This window comes from Spermophilus citellus (assembly GCF_964194105.1).
Source record: "Spermophilus citellus genome assembly, chromosome: 14".
Taxonomy (NCBI): Eukaryota; Metazoa; Chordata; class Mammalia; order Rodentia; family Sciuridae; genus Spermophilus; species Spermophilus citellus.
This window is the reverse complement of record NC_138194.1, coordinates 39,456,610-39,474,773: the sequence shown is the minus strand read 5'-3', so window position 1 is coordinate 39,474,773 and position 18,164 is coordinate 39,456,610. Positions and strand designations below refer to the sequence as shown.

The 18,164-nt window shown below is 39.5% G+C and overlaps 1 protein-coding gene across 1 annotated transcript in view; it reads left to right on the top strand.

Annotated features, from left to right (window-relative positions):
• Positions 1–331: 331 nt before the first annotated feature.
• Positions 332–18,164, top strand: part of CLVS1 (clavesin 1) — a gene marked incomplete at both ends in the record, with an annotated part of 202,371 nt that continues 184,538 nt past the window's right edge. Inside the window, one exon of the mRNA XM_081265768.1 lies at positions 332–786. Coding sequence (XP_081121894.1) covers positions 332–786 — 455 coding nt within the window. The remainder of the gene's footprint in view (positions 787–18,164) is intronic.

Sequence of the window (18,164 nt, the reverse complement as noted above, 5' to 3'; positions counted from 1 at the left end):
TCCCCCGTGTAAAGGATTATCTACCATTTGTTCTTTGGAGACCTACTAATCAGACACACAAGTGCATACACTGCTTCTCTATCTAGGTTCTGATTAATTTGCCATACTTTCTTTGTATCATCTCTGTTTTGTTTCTCTTGTGTGCATTTGTTTTTCAGTAAGCAATGGCTTCAGTTTTGCTTCTCTTTGGGATGGCCACCACATCATAGGGCCTGAATATCCGATGACTTTCTGGGAGCAGAAAGAAGATTCTGTAATCGTCTGTTTCAGTGGCAGTCTGGTGGTAGGAAGATTATTGAATGAGCCACGGTGTCAGCACATCATCAGGTGAATGGGACCAGTCTCTCTTCTTCCAAAATATCAGAAATTAAGCACTTGGAAAGGAGATTTGAACAAGATGACCCATTTGCAGGCTGGACTCAGTCCAGAGACTATAGAGAAAGCACGCTTGGAACTGAATGAAAACCCAGATGTTTTACACCAGGATATTCAGCAAGTCAGGGACATGATCATCACTAGGCCTGACATTGGATTTTTACGTACAGATGACGCCTTCATCCTGAGATTTCTCCGAGCCAGGAAGTTTCACCAAGCCGATGCCTTTAGACTCCTGGCCCAGTACTTCCAGTACCGCCAACTAAACCTGGACATGTTCAAAAACTTCAAGGCAGATGATCCTGGCATTAAGAGGGCCCTGATTGATGGATTCCCTGGAGTGTTGGAAAACCGCGATCACTACGGGAGGAAGATTCTTCTGCTGTTTGCTGCCAATTGGGATCAGAGTAGGTAAATGTAGATAGTGTCTTTACTTAGTTTTTCTTTTCCACGGCATTTTCACTGCATGTATGGGGTTATATGGCTTTATAAGTAAAGGGCTTTAATTTTAAAAAAATATATTCCACACACCCACATAGAAAGTTTTAAGGCCACAGGTATGCTGTCATCAAAAGGCAAGTCCAGATTTCCAGTGGTGTTTGGAACAATAGAATCATAGCACTGGACTTGTAAGAGACTTATAAGTCATTATAATTCTTATTAAAGTGGGTCATTTATTTTAATAAAACTGAAAGCGATCTTCTGAAAGACCTGTATATTATCTTTAGTGTTTTTTTTTTCTGAAACAGAAATGTAACAAAAATGGATTCAGTGGGTGACCTTAAGTCAAGTGTTTTTAATACCTAAAATAATGATTCTTGGATCCTTTCCATGACTTTGACATTCTCTATTTGTCCTGAGTGCTTGATCTTTGTATCCAAATACACTAGATATTTCTCCCTGAAAGTCCTATAAAGAACTCCAAACTCTTCATGCCCCAAACTGAAAGCATTATCGTCTTCTCCTCTATATCTGTTCTTCCAGTCTCTCAAGCCAGAAATTCTTGATTGACCTTTGTTCCCAAGTTCTACCCCTTGCTTTGCAAAAAATCTCTCAAGTCTCTTTACTTCTCTTTGATCCCATCACTATAGCCTTGGTTTAGCATCTCATCATTTCTCACTTACATTACTGCAAGACTCTGATCTCTTCTGAGCATCCTGCCTCTGGTCTCTTCTGAGCCATTCTAGTTTGCACTGTAGCCAGGATAATCCTTCCAAAATTCTGTAACGTCACTGCCCTGATTAAAGTTCTTCAATGACCTTCAAAGCTTTCAAAGTAAATTAATTCCCTTTATAATCCACCTTCTACATTTCCTACTCTGTGTTTACCTTCTGTTCTGTGGTCCAAATGGTTGGAAGTATAAACTTTGCCCTGACCAGTTGTGATTTTGACATATCTCTAATTCTTTGGATTTGCTCCACTATACACCTAAAGGAGAGACCCACCATCCCCATCCCAACTCCACCCTCCTGGACTCAATCTGCCTAATAATTCATACCTATCCTTGTATCTTCAGGCACGTAGTTTTCATTTACTCCACCTCAACCCTATTTTAGTCAGATGACCATCCTCCGCTCCTGTTTCTATTAAAGCATTCATAATAGGAGCATAAGAATCACTGTTGTCACAGATAATAATTTTGAACACTTACCACATATTCTGCTAAGCAAATGCTTATATTGCAATATATTGCTCATACTGCAAATGTTCATATGTTTATCTATCTATCTATATGTATTTGCATATATAAAACTTAATACACTCAATACTTAGCATAACAGGTAGTATTACTCTTCTCCAATTCTATATTTGATGATAATTTAATGTCATGTAGTTAGTGAAACATGGGGTGAGATTGAGCCCCAACGGTCTGACTCAAGAGCCAGTTACCTTAACCTGCCTTATTATAATTGAGTTTACCTTGTGCATTCTTACCCTCTCTTCCCAAGGCTGCAAGTTCTTAAGGGCAGGAGACTATGTGTTTGCATGCTTACTTGGCTAGCATATGGCACAATATTCAATAAGTGTTGAATGAGAAAAAAAATGAATGAATCCATCTCCAAAATATCAACTGTGGCTTGAGCTTTCACAGGAATATCTTCATTAAAATTTTTATTTTTTGGAGGAAGACACAGGTTTAACTTTAAAAATATATCAAAACACCTTTTAATACCATTAAAAGGAATTTCTAGGGTACTTCTTCACTGCCCCACATCACTTCCTCCTCCTCTTAAAATTAACAGTAGTATAAGGTTGGGGTATCACCTTATACCCCTGGAAAGGCATTTGAATGATTTAATACTGTCTAGAATTTGGTCAGGTCTGTACTTGGACCAATAATGATAATATAGAATAATGTCATATTATAATATGTTGTGTCATAGCTAACATAATTAATGATGTGTGTTTCATTACTTTGTTCCAATGATGAGAAAGATTTCTGGGTTCTTATATTCATCCACCTGTATCATTCAATCAAGAAACATTTGAGGAACACAGAATTTGTGCCAGGGCTTGTATAATGCAAATGACAAGAAGACTTGGTCTCTGTTGGTGAAAATCCCATGGGGTAGCTCATTGTCCAGCAATGGTACAAACATAAGAACATCTAGCCCCTAACACAAGACAGCTCCTTCTGAGACACAAAAACCACCAACACAGGACATCAGTGTTAAACTAGAGGGAGAGGTTGTCCTCCTGAGAACGGCACATTAACATTTGGGATTTTGAAACAGGAACATTGTGATGACTCTGGAGAATAATCCATGCTGACATCATTTGTGCTAAGTGTTGTTAGTGTTCTAGAACTTCCATCTGCTAAGGCAGACGATACAGAGAACACCAGTCAGTCGTGGTGCTGTGCATATGAAGAAATGAGCTCTAGTAAGATGCTTTATTTTGTATTAGAATTTGTTGTGTATATATCCCAAAATGGGTTGTAAAGAAGTGAGAAGTGACACATCTCTGAGGAAATAATCCAAATGTTTATGATTATGATAACCTTGAACGAGTCACTTCTCTGTTCCTTGGTTTCCTCATGTGTAAAATAAGAAGCTTGAACTATATAATCCCTGAGAAACCTCTAGCTCCTAATGGCTCATGAATGTGAAGCTCATTCAGCTTCATCCGATAGAGGAGAAGGGATTTAAAAAATTCACTTTATAGGCTTTTCATTCACTAGACTTTTTTAGAGTGACATTTCTGTTACCCTCTCCCTCCCCCATCTCTCCCTCTCATGTTCTCCTTTCTGCCAACCCACACATAAAAATATTTGTTGTAAACCATTTGCTTTTTACAAGGTAGTAATGATAAGGCTATTCCATTGATAGTCAAAAAACATTGGATGCAAGCAAACTTTATTTTGAATCTGGATATTATCATGTCACTTACTGATCATCTGACCTTGGACAGGCAACCTCTCTGAGACTTGGTTTTCTTTCCTGTAAAGTAGCGATGATAATGATATCTATGTGTGGTTGGGAAAATTGAATGAAATAATGCATTACAATCTATATTTTGGCACACAGTAAGTACCCAATAAGCATTAGCTTCTAGAATGATTACTAATATTTAAAAATATCCCACTACCAAAGTAAGTAGAGTACAGATGGCAAATAAATTAGAACCCAAGGCAAGAGTACAATGCTGAAAATTGGAGTAGGGTGGAGCGCTGTGTGCCCACATGCGCATCCTGAGCACCTGCTCTCTCCCAAATGAGTTTCCTGTCACACAGACCCAGTCCAAATGCAGCTCAAAGGCCTGGAGGAGTTAGAACAGCTTTGCAAAGTGCCTGCATCACCATTATTGGGGGTCGAAGATAAGCAGAAACAAAATGCCTCATGTGAAAGATTTACTGAGATTAAAATGATGATTAATATGATTAACTTGACATTAATCTCCTTCATCTAGACCTGGACACATGAACAAAGTGCAGAACTGTGAGGGATGGAAAGCTCTGTCCTCTAAAGCCATCTTTAGGGCTCTGGCAATTGAGGTTAGCTGTGACAACTGAGGCACAGATGCCCTTGGGCTACCTGAGTACAACTGGCCTTGTCCTAAAATTGAGCTTCAGCAGAAAACTGTCTGGCTTCTGTATTTTCTGAGGCCACTGAGGTGAACTGAAAAGCATCAGATGAAATGAGAACCACATACTCATTCATAAAAGGAATGTGGCCCTCTGAAAGTCAGCAATTTATTTTCTAGCTCACCAGTGTGGTACGGAGTGAGGATCTAAGTGGACACTATTGTTCAGTGAGTCCTCTGATCTTTCTCACCTAAACTCATGTCAGCACTGGCAACAATTTATAATTTGCCCCTGTAAGATCCAATCAAGAATAAATCAATTTTTTTGCTTCTTTCTGAGCTATAGATGTGCCCCTGATCATATGGCCTGGTTTGCCACAAATGCCCTGGTACTTCAGAAGGAAATATGATCATAGGTCTATTTTTTTTCTGGATTTCATTTAGTCAAAAAAGAGTTGTACTTGGTCAAGGTTTTTTCTTCTTTAAACATTTTAGAATCTCAATTTATCAAATGGAAGTGGGTAAGATATCAAGCTTACTGGGCTATTGCAAGGATTAATTCCAATTGCCCTACTTGGTAGTGTCCAAGAAGCAGAATAAAGTGTGATTAAGTGCACAAACTCTGAAGCCAGATGGCCATTTTTAAATCCCAGCTGCCTCCTACCAGTCACATGCCAGAGCATGTTGCTCAAATCCTCATTACCCTCAGTTTCTCACCTACTATGATCCTAGATTAACACTACTTGATGCTCAATAAATGGTAATTGTTTCTTAAAAATAATAAATAAAACCAGGCAAATACCTAGGATACTGGGTCACAATATATACTTCCTAAAGTTGATGACATTACCAAATTTCTTCCACATTTAAAAAAATACCACTGAGACCTTAAGCTACCTTGCTGCAGAGTCTTATTTGATAGTTCAGTTGTGGCTGGGAGGCCACCTCGTGTTAGTACCCACAACTATTGTTTATTTTATCCTCAGGTTATAAGAAAAGCATTTGGGGGGATCCAGATAATGAAAGTCCTATAATATACTATGATACTATCCATTAGTGCTATATGTAGACCAGCTGGGTGCCCAAGTACTTAGATAGAGAAAACACAATTAGAAATGCATTACAAGTTATAATACGTAGAGTTAACGTTGCACATTCTTTTGTCAGGATATTATTTCTCATAATTAAATACTCGGAAATCAGTAAGCTGGTTGAAAACTAGTTTAAAAATTGGTTCAAGTTAAAAGAAGGAAAAAATTATTTTGGCATATGGTCTTGAGATTTAGTACATGATTGGCTGGCTCCATTGGTGTTAGGCCTGTGGTGAGGCAGAACATCATGGTGGCAGGAGTGTGTAGAGAGCATGATAGAGGAAAGGACTAAGAACAAGACATAACTTTCAAGAACATGCCCTTAGTGACCTACTTCCTTCAAACAGGATTTGCTTCCTGAAGTTTCCATCAATCTCCCTACAGTTCATTAAGTTATGAATCCATAATGGATTAACCCACTGATGAAGTCAAAGTCCTCTTGATCCAATCGCCTCCCAAAGACCTCATTTCTGAACACCGCCATATTGGTGAGAAAACTTTCAACACATTTCAATATTAGGGACATTTCAGATCCAAACCATATTGATGATGCACTTCAAGGAAGAGTTTAGTTAGGGTGTATTACTAAAGAGAAAAAGGAGGCTGACGCACACACTGATTACTACCTTCGTGTCTATGGACTTATTATAAGAAGGCAAAGGATCCAGTTTGGATGGAATATTAGGGAGTCTGAGCCAAGATTTCAGACCTAGGACTTGGGTAAAGCTGAGCAAGTAAGGAAAAATTTAAAGTCATCCCCAAACTTTTTCAAAATGCATAATATGTAAAAATTCCTAATAAATAAAATAACAAAAGAAAGTAGCATAAGTATTTACAATTCTTTCCCCTTTGCCTCAGGCTCCAGTTTGGTTCAGGATAGCACTGCACAAACCAATAAGATTTTTCAAGAGAAGAGCCTCACATTGGTTCCTGTCAATTATATTGCAGGGCAGGCGTATACAATAACCACCACACCAAGTCTTTATGGCTCCCAAGCATTTCCATGTATTTTTTAAAATTTAATGCTCAGAATGATTTGGGAGATTCAGTGTCACTGACTTACTGATGACAAAAGGGAGGGTAGGGAGTAGATGGTGCTTTACTAGTCAAGGAACAATATGACTCATCAATGGAAAAACTTAGATTCAGGGCTTCTAATTCCAAGTTCATTTCAAAGACATCTGGAGGCAATTGCTCAGCCTCTGAGTGGTTAGATATTTCAAAATACTCATGGATCTTCTGCAAGGCTGAAGATGGATTTCTTGGGTGGAGGAAAAGTACAATGAGGTACCCAGAAGAGGATTTGAGGTCTGGGTGGACTGAATCTTAAAAGGAGCATCATCAGTATGTAGAGCTATTGATTCCTAATGTGTATGATTATGTCCAGTCTGTGGAATGTTTATCATCCTATCCTGGCATTGGGACAGCCAGAAAGACTTCTATATTTCCAAAGTGTCTGGGAGAGATGGAGTCTACTTTGAGATCCACCCTTGTGGGGGGAGGGAGGAGCGGGGGTTGTCTGGAAACATCCTTCTATTAGCATCAATAAAATTATTCTTCATTAGGTGCTTTTATGCCAGTTTTCATATACAATCATCCTTCTGTGAGGACTGGTTCCAAGACTCCCTGCAAATGCTAAAATCTACTGATGCGAATTCCTTATATAAAATGGCATTTGTGCATTATCTTTTTTACTTTAAATCATTTAACTATATCTTATAATACTTAATATAATGTAAGTGTAATGTAAATAGTCATTTAGCATATAATAAAGTATAATGACAAGATAAAAAGTCTGCATATGTTCAGTACAGATGCAATTTTTCCAAATATTTTTAATCTTTGGTTGGTTGAATCTGCGGATGAAGAACTTGCAGATATGAAGGGCCACTATACATATTTTCTATTATAGTCCTGCAAGGATCTATGTTATGTAACTAGGTAAGCCCAACAGAGATGGGACTATTCCCTGGTCTATTTGAATATAACGAAATATGCTTTCCCACTAAACCACCAATGATTTCATTTCTCCCCGAACTTTGAGTTCCAAAAGTCTCTGGCAATCAAAATATGAATCATTAGTGTGTTGCTAAGTAGCAAAGAAGCCCTGGGGTCCAAATTCAAGGTTTTCTTCATATACCCTATTCAACTGTCCCTCAACCCAAAGGCACACAATGACTAAGTGTAGACCATGAAGTTTTTTTTTTTTTTTTTTTTTTTTGTGCAACTTATAAGGCTGACAGTGATGACTGCTTTACAAGTTTATGCACCAGAGGTTGAACTCATTTGGGAGGCTGAGTGGTGAGGACCCATCCAGTCTTCAAAAGAAAGAATGAAAAAGGGACTCATTGGTTCAGTCTGAGCAAGTAGGAAATTGGGTGCTGGCCTATAGACAAGACTTGCAGTTCTTTAGTGGGATAAAACTGGGTCTCATTTATTCCTTCACACACTCTCTAGTAAACACCTGAATGGCTATAGTAGTCTGGACTTGTGAGGTTCCTAAAAGCTCTAAGGTCTTATTCCTGTTGAGCTCAAGTCCTAGAATGGCATCTCCCAGCATGCCCCCACATCAGACCCTCCAGGCATCTAATGATGGGAGGACAAATGTTATTAGGATGTGAAAGCAAGAGACACTGTCATATGGACATTATAATTTGGAAAGTCACCTGGATTCTTTGTACTTAAGAATGGGCATTTTTCCACTCACTGCTGTTTCTGGGAAGGTGCCCCCCCCTTCCTTGTCCTCTGATGCTTTGCAGCAATTTAGCTGATGAATTTGCTGGACATATAGCAGCTCCTTCAGACGTCACTGGTCATTGCTGACCTGTGACAACCTCTAAAGGGCTGAGGTGGCAAAGCCCCCACAGCTCTGTGGGAGTGATGATTCGGCTGTGGGAGATGAGCTTCAGGCAGCTCTCTCTTCTGATTAAAACCCTGAGGCAGTAGGTGGGATATAACTCTTCAAACTATAAATAAGCTAGCTGATTGAGGCTCTCTTTTAGCTCTTACAAGAGCATTAAGGAGCTTTTTACAAGTAGCAGGGGTTCTGTGCCCCATTCAGTTTGATTGTCCTCAGTAATAAGAACTTGTGGCATGAAAAGGAACAGGTTTCTCAGTAGCCATGTGTCCATGCCGAATATTGATGAGGAAAGAAAAAAGAAGGTAAGTGAGGGAGTTGTTAGACTTCTTACCAGGGCTGCAGGGAACCTTGCTCCTCAAATCCCAAAGCCTATTAAGAGAGATTCAGCAAAATGTTCTTCTATTAAAAACACTGCCAGAACCTCTCTGGCAATCCGTTTTTCCAATTGTTATGAGTTTGGGAATGAGCAAAATGAGTTGGAAGGAAAAGGAAAATTATCACAATTACAAAACAAAACAACATCGAAAGCTTATTAAGTACTTACCATATGTTAGCCAGTAATGCTCTTAGGCAGGCACTAGAATATCCATATTTTCCACATGATGAAATTGAAGTTAAGGAAGTTTAGGGAATCTTTCCAAGGTCACCCAGAAGATGAGTGGCTAATAGAGGCAAAAATCTCAGACCTAACTTCTCAATCAAAATGCTATGCTGCACAACCAACTCATACTGGAATTCATTTTCCAAATTTGGGGGCTTTTAACCGGACATTCAGGAGAGCTCTCAGTGAGAAATCAGTGAGCAAGCATCAGCAGACACTTGAGCTCTCAAAGGATTTGAAAACGACCTCATCACTCAAATGGAGAATCCTGTTGTCATGTTCCATGACTTCCAATGTCATGGAATCCTGGAAAACTAAAGATTGAAATTCAGCCAGTCTTTGCTGTCATTATTTGACAATAGTAACAGTAACAACAACAACAAAAACAACTTTGATTTTTAAAATCCCAGCCTAGCAAGGGAAACGAGATATTGCTTGGAATGTATTACCCAAAGCAACCCTAATCTAAGCCTACCTGTCATCTTTGTCTACCTGTTGCTTGCATGAAAATGAGTGTTCATCTACAGACTTTCACCTTGCAAATAGAACCCCGGCTCTGCAGCTTAGTAGTCTTATGACCATGGCAAGATAGTGACTCTGTACTGAGTTTCCTGGGTGCTTGGTGGGGCTCTGAGGTTGAAATGAGGTAGTAGGCAGCAAAGGGTTTTGCACCCAAAGGGTCATTTCCTTTTCTCCATAGTTCAGGTGCTTTTCCAATTTTGACCTAACCCAGACCCTAAAATGCCAAGGATATGAATTCTCAGTCAGTGGAAGGATCTTATAAAGGAGAATAAATCTGTTATATGCTTCTAAAATGATGATGATTGATGAAAGAATGAAGTTATAATGTGCTTAGATAGGGGCTTCCCCAAGCTGCTAGATGTGTATATGGCTTGTCATGTGTGATGGCCAAACAATTTTCTGGACGTTTCTTTTAAATCCCTTCTTCCTCCAATAAATTTCTTATTGACATCCCACTACTTACATGCTAATTCCGCTTTCTGCCCACTCTCCACATCCCCTTGCGATTGAACTCAGGCCCTTACGAATATGCCTCTTATCCATCTCTCCTAGAGATTGAATGGGAGAGAAAGCCATGGGGTCTCTGTTGGAAGACAACAGGGCAATGTGTGACCCTGCCTCACTGGGTGGCTGTGGATGTCACATGGCTTTACAACACTGCTGCACAGGCTAGTGTCTTTGTATCTGAGGGGACCTTCAGGACCATACGAATAAGCTTTTATTGACAGTATTTCTTTCTAGGCCAGCTGTTTCTCCCCAGTTCTCATTATAAACCCAGGCATTTAAAAAACATTGCAGTCCTTACCTTGTAGATTAAAAAGAAGAAGAAGAAGAAAAATCCCCCTCTTGTTGCCAGAAATTTTTCAAGAGCCTAAGAATAACTTCTTTCTTCTCCAGGCAAGTCCTGGCGAAGGTAGCCAGAGCCAAACTTGCTCACAATTAACACTCTACTGCAATCTGGGGGCATGGCCAGCATTTGCTCTTAAAAAGACCAGTCTCAGTAAAAGAGGGCCCACAAAAAGGGCACTTTTAATCAGGTTTTGCCTGCATGCTGCATCACTGGGAGATTTCCTAATGGGCATAGCAGACTCCCGAATGGCTGCATTACAAGGTTTTTTTTTGTTTTGTTTTGTTTTTTCCTATATTAAAGCTTTTTAGGGCCATTAATTGCTCTCCCTAATTTACAGAAAACCCAGAAAGCATCTTCTGATCCCTTTAAAAGGAGGATGCTGTAGAGCTGAGAAGCAAGCCCCCTAGCACAGACTTCAATTCCCAGTCCCTAAGCCCTGAGTCTCATCTCTATAACCATCCACCAGCTCTCCTGCCCTTTAAATATGGTTCCCAGATAATCACTCCTGAACGGTGATATACAGAACTTTAAACAGCTACTGGGAGTGATTAACTGCCTGTGCTTCGCTCAGGTGGTAAATCAAGCCCAGAAGCCATTTATTGTGACTGTACTATAAAGCAGTTGAAGTTATTGCTACTATACTGCAAAATGCAACATCAGACAAGAAAATAAAGAGAGGGTAAATTCTGCTGTGAAGCTTTTACCATGATGTGTTTTGTTTTCTTTGCACATTCTCATTCTGCTCCTCACTATTTTCCTCTTCTCTTGGCCTCTGTTTCTTCCCCATCTCTGTAACCCCCGCCCAATGTCTCTCCATCTAAGTTCAAATGTGGCACTTCCCCTGTCATTCCTGATCACAGTGTTAATATTAATAATGCTCCTAGGCATGTAACATCTCTCTGTTTCCTGTTGTTTTATTTAATACAACAATTTATGAAAGAGATATTATCTTCATTTTCATCTGGACCTGTCACAGGGCTGGTTAGTGCTTTGATCCCCAGAATTTCTCTGTCTCCTTCTGATGGGGTCTGCTATTGAGGAATTATAGAAAAGAATTATAGATAAGAAATCACTTTATCTTTGATTGCTCAAATTTGTGGCAGAATTCTTGCTCAGCAATCCTTAAGATTCCCTAATAAAGTTGGTCCACTCTTTCACCATATATTTTGCCGTATGAAACCTTAATAATTTGGCATCATTTCCTTTATCTAAAGGACATCTTTCTTCCACTGGAGTCCATGGTCTCCCTCATCTGCCCCTGCACCCTCTTCATCTCAGCTCTTCCCCAACCTTACTGTGTGGTTCCTCCTACCCTGGCTTCCTTCCTGTTATGAGGTTAGATTGGGTCCTATAGGAGACCAGGAAGAGGTATCTAAGCCATCTGGGAAGCTGGGACTTCAGAGAGATCTTCCTGGAGGGGTCATCCAACTAGAAGGAGAAGGAAGGGTGAGGAAACTGAGACAAAAGTGCACAGGATGCCATGATCCTGGGGGACAGAGATGCCATGTTGAGAAAACCTCAGTTGGTTCCATTGAACATGGAAGATACAGGCTCACCTGGTGAGAGATGAGGCTGAGGAGGTTGACTGAGGACACAAAGGAAGGAATTTGTGTTTTATGCTAAGAGACCATCATTCAAATCTTTCAAATCTCATATCCACACTAAGTAGCTTCGCCACAGCCCAGGCAGCATTGATCTCTCCTTTGCCCTTCCCTGAATGCCTGATACAGTAATCTTCTTTACAGCCTACTCTCTCACATGCCAGGGAAACTCCGAGAGGCAGGACTTGGGGTCTTTTCCTCCACCCTCTCTGTGGCTACAACGTAGAGCTCAGGGCTGGCTGACTCCTGGGGAAGAAGTGGAAAATGGAAAGCCGAAACAAGGGAAGTTCTTTCTAGACTCTTCTCAATAGCAATATTCCCATCAAGGTGACAGGTGTTGTGTGTTACTGAACTTGAGAATGAGAGAGGAAGAGACAAGGATGCTTCTGGCTACCCTTCATCCATGATCCTCTGCAGGACCAGGTGGTTATAGAAGTGGATTCAACAATAATAGTGTGGAATGGGTTGATAGGATTCTGGAGAGGCTTATCCACTCTGTGACTCGGGCTCTGGGTATGAGTTTCCTCATCTAATAATAAGTTTGTGGAAGGAGATGACTTCAGTTGCATTCTCTCAACCCTTAAATTCTGTGTGATTTCCTTTGGATCAGATTGAGTTAAGAAGAAGTTTCTTGCAGGAATCTCCGTGGTTAAGGATGCAGAGCTCCAGGAAGCCTATCTCCCTACCTTGTTCTTTGGGAGTAGCTTCTTATTTCTACTCAAAGCCCCATCGCTCAGCAGGTTTGTGTAGATTCTGGTGATAGCACATCTCCTCATGCTGATTAGCATATCATACCACTAGAGGTAGAGTGTTGCAGCCTGATACTTGACCTGTGGCATCTCTCCAAATAATACTGCAATGCTTCATTTACCTCATATCTTTGTATTCCACAGTTATTAAATTTCCAAACCATTGAGGGCTGCCTTTTTAAGATCCAGTTTTAAAATTTTTATTCAGTTCTGGTTTAAACAAACAAATCAACAGAATGTGTTTCTTACCCTTCTTCCATAAAATTTAATATTTTCTTCTGAAAAGTGCTGACCCTGATAAATAAACATCATTGTACTCTGGGCTAGACAATGAAGATTCTTGGAGTATGGAGGGCTTTGTCCCTCTGCCACATGGCCCCTACTGCCATGATTTTTAAGTTATCTAATATATATATATATATATATATATATATATATATATATATTTTTTTTTTTTTTTAAGTTACTTTTTTCACCTCTTTGCTGTCAAGTCAAGTTGCTGTTAGTGTATCTGCTTCAAAGCACCGTTTTATTCCCCTAATTTTTTTTGGAAGACAGAAAACTAAACCCAATGAGTTATATGCCTTGGGTGAGGAACTAGAGGGAATCCCAGGAAATAAAGTAAATGAGCTGTAGCAGTGCATGAATTTTATAATATCTCATCGCTTTGATGAGAAATATAGTTCTGCCTAATGCACCGGCAGGCAGGGCATGAAACATTTTCCACTGCAGCATCTATTTGTCACTGTGCAAAACTGAAAACTTGAGCCAATATCCCTTCTAGATTTCTCCAACCCTGGATTCATGTTCTTCACCCTCCTGAATCTTGTATCTTTCTTCTCTTTAAGATTCTTCCTAGCCTACCAGAAAGTGACCTACATCTTTCTTTAAACTTGGACTAAAAGTCATTTTTACCAAAGCAGTGACTATTCTTTTAGTTTTCATTTTTAGACTTTCCCAACTATTAAGTAGAAGGCTTTGTCTCTCAATAAGAATATAATAGGGGAAGAAAACTAAAGTATCTTATTTTTCTGATTATTTTTACAACCTTCTTTGTATCTTCCTCATCTACCTTAAGGGGTGTGTGTGTGTGTGTGTGTGTGTGTGTGTGTGTGGTGATGGGGACTGAACCCAGGACATGAGCATGTTAGGCAAGTGCTCTACCACTTAGCTACATCCTTGGCCCAACACCTACCCTTAGGCAATAGGAATTCAACAGCTTTGTCACTGGACTCCTTCCCTTTGGTCCCCTCATCCAAGTGACTACTTGCTTCTCTCATTCAGAGTATTCATCATGACCTATGACTGTGGCTTCACCACTGTGGCCACAATTTTTATATTTATTAATTTCTATTGATTTGATCCCTCCAGTACCCAGACACCCTCAGGTAGGGTCAGGCACAGGGACATTGGTGAGGCCTGCCAGCACTAAGATACCTGGGGAGGGGAGAGAAACATGCCTTATACTGGCTCCTCTGGTTTTTTCAGTGCTCTAAGTAGTGGACGCTACTGGATAAGAGAGCCACCCTAACCTGGGTCATTCTTTACCAGAGGATACCCATCTTCGATCTACAATTGGCTACTGGAAACATGCAAAATCTCTTGAAATTGTAGACACTTGGCAGAAAAGAAGATACCAGCTTCTACCTGATTCCTAGCAGATTCACAAACAAAAGAAATGGAAGAACCAACACATGATTTTTCTTCTCTTCTTCTTCTCTTGGTTAGCCCAAGAGTACAATTCTGTGGTGCACTAGGGAGGCAAATAACCTATTGGGATAGTATTACAGAATGGTTGCCTAATAGATTTTTGATCCCAAATCAATTGCTATGTCCTAAATATGAAGTGTTGTGTGATTGTAAGCATTCTCATGGTGGAGACTCATGAAAATAGAGAAGGTGTTAGAACATTAATAATCGTCCTTAGTCCTGTCACTTAGATGAAAACACTGTTTTCATTGAGAATTGAAGTTACGTTTTACACACACACACAACTGAGCTTACATTGTGAATAGCTTATTGAAGTTGTTTTCCGGAAATGTTGTTCCAACCTCAATTTCCCGTCAGCAGTCTGAGTGTGCAATCTCTCCTTGTCTCCCATCCCAATTCAACGCATTATTATGCATACTCTGACCTTAATCATTTCAAGCCTTTCTGTGCTATTTTATTTTAGATGTGGTTTTCATAAGTGACAACTGTTATGGATGGTGTTACTGTTTAATGCTTTTTCCTTTTCTATTTATGCAGTGGGTTTTTGTTGTTATGGTTATTCATTTTTTTTGCTGTATACATTTATTCTTATTTGATATTTTTCTGGAAATGATTAAAAAGATAAGCATTATGTTTTCAATGTTAGTAGTGGATAATTTAGAGTTTTTTTTTCAAAGACAATCCTAGATTTGTAGTAAATTAGCTCTTACAGTAAATAATAAATCAGTAATTTAAAAGACCATCTGTCTTTGTCTATTCAAGCTGCTCCAACAAAATACCCTAGTCTGGGTGCCTGATCAGCCACAGAAATCTATTTCTCACAGTCCTAGAATCTCAGAAGTACAAGACCCAGTCACCAGCAGGTTAGAACTCTGGTAAGAGTCCACTTCTTTGTTCATAGATGGTGTCTTCTTGCTGTTTCCTCTCACTCATGGTAGTGGGGAGAATAAGATCCCTTGTTTCTCTTTTTAAGAGCAGTAACCCCCCTGGAGCCCTCTTGATCTAATCAGCTTCCCTCTCCTAACACCATCACCTTCAGGGTTAAGATTCCAATATATTAATTTGACATCGAGACAAAAACACCATCTCTTGCAGAAGATGAGAAATGTAATACTGTAATACAGTACTCTACCACTCATCTTCGCTTTTCTTTATTCATTCTGTGGTTATGGATGCCATAATTTCTTTTCTGTTGTCTTAAAAATAAAAGCAATCATTTCTTTCCCTTAAAAAAATGCCTTTTGGAAATTAATTTTATAACCAATCATAACACATTTCAAACAAACATTTAAACCCATCTCTCTATGTGACTCGTTTCTTTTTGGCTCAATGCCTGTCCTTCTATCAAGATTTTCCAGTTCTGGACTGGTTTGGATATTTTTATGATAATCCTGGCCTAGATCTTCCAATAGCTTATTCAGGAAGATTGAAGTAGAATGCTGTGTGCCCGAGTGGTGGGAGAACTGCTCTTGTTTTCTCTCGTGCTGTGTGACCTGACTGGGACCCACTCTTGGGCTTTGTCCCAGGAGCTGTGTGGCGATTTGCTGGCTGGCCTCTGAGAACCATGACTGCCGAGTCCAATTGTGTTGTGGATTTTTTTTTTCTTGGTGACCTAATTATTCCTCTGGATACCTATCAGATTCTTTCCTTCTGCTGTTTCTTCCTCCTCTTTCTTTCTGACTCTGAAAAATTCCTTCTGCTTGTGCTTAGGAGTGCTTTCTATCCTGACATTTTATTTTCTTGGAACACAACACACACTAGATTTCCTAACTAGAGCACTTTTTTTGTGTGTCAGGAAATATTTCCCACATTGCTATCGTTGATTACTCTCTTATTTCTTATTCAGCAAGTATGTGGACTTATAAAATTCTTCCCACCAGAGTGACCCTCTGTGACAGTTTCTTTAAGTTCCAAGGATATGCAATATGCTTGGATTTTTTTTAAGCCAAAGTGAGAAATTTTAATTTCCCTTTCAAATATTTTATTTTGTTTATTACAATAAATCTATTTTACAGAGGGGAAAATGCCTGATCCTTTTTCTTCTCTTCAAGTCTGCTTTGAGACATATTCTCATTGAGGCCCAATTTGACCGTCTAATTTAACATTGCAATTCCTCCCCTTCCCTTGCACTCTGGATTTTCTCGATTCTATTTTGTTCTTTTTCCATTCATGTGTCACTTTCTAAAATACTGTATGTTTATTTGTTTGTTAATCTATTTTTTACCGTTGTCCTTCTTTGTCTCCCATTCTAACCCCACTAGCATATAAACTCCTGGAGAATAAGGATCTTTATATATTCTGCTCCCTGATATACCCCAAGCACCCCAAACTGCTCCTGGCAGATACTAGGTGCTCATTAAATATACGTTGGGTAAATTATTACCTTCTTCTGGGTGCTTAAATATTCAGTGACTTATTCTGCTCATGTTTATCCAAGCAGATGTGTTCTCTAATATACAGGTGTGCAGAATGAAATACAGTAGGGCCCTTTGAAGAGACTGATGTGGCAACTCCACATGCTATTTCAAGCGCTCATACACATAAGGAAGGGAAACTGCACATGGGTGTCGTCATTCCAAGGATTCTCACCCTGAAGTGAAGGATGATGGAATGATTAGTAATAGGAGTGTTGTCTCTCTGCTGAACAGCTTCTTCTGTGTGTTAGACATGAGTGTCTAGGACCAAGTTTGCATAAGTGCTTGTGGTGTTGTCTAAGACCCCACCAGCCCACCCAAAAAAGAATTTGACCTTCCTTGTCTTATCAAAAATGAAGACAAGGTAAGTACATTAACTGAAATAAAAAGATAGGGTGGCTCTTATTTCCTTCTGGAAACAGAGGAATGGATGACCAAGAAGTCATAATAATTCCTCCTATTTTTTCTCAGTCCACTCTTGTTCTATTTGGAACTTCTCATTTCAAACAATCAATAAGGGAAGGCATGATTGCTGAGGTCTGACTGTGGTTTGTCCCCTACAGTTTCAAATGGTGGAAGCTTGGTCCCCAGTATGGTGGTAGTGAGGGATGACAAAGAGGTAGGGCCTGTTGAAAGGCAATTAGGTCCTGGGCATAATTAGATTAATCTGGTCTCACAAAATGGGTTGCATCTCACAGAAGTAAATTAGCTCTCCTGGGCGTAGGTTGTTAAAAGGAGAGCCTGCCCCTTTGTTTGTCCTCTAATGCAGGTAGCCATTTCCCTTTTTGCTTCTTCACTATGTTATGACACAGGCCAGGGCACCCTTGCCAAGATTCTGGAATCATGCTGTTTAGACCTTGTAGCTACCAGAATTACAAGCCAAACATTCTTACTTGTCAAGTATCCAGTCTCAGTTATTTTGTTATAGCAACACAAAATGGACTAAGACAGTAACCCTTCTCTTCAAGAAAGCTCTAGATTTCTGCTTAGTCTTCTTCTAACTAAAACATGCTTTGATATTCATTCAGATTTTTTTCTTCACTCTCAATATTCACAAGTCTTTCCAAACAAAATTGAGTCTCATTTGACCCATCCTCTTTTAGAGCTGCATTCCTTATGATACTTTGCACAATATCCTTTAAACACATCATTAAATCTGCAAGTTTTCTCTTTCCTAATTCTGTTTAAGTGCTTAAAGAAGAACTGTCTCAGCTATCCATGGTTGCATAATAGACCACTGTAAAACTTAATCTCTTTTAAAAATGTATTATTTTTTACAACTGTGTAAGTTTACTATATGATTCTTCCCTTGTTTTATCTGGGCCTACTCATGTGGATGTATTTAGTTGAGAACAGAGGGAGCAATAT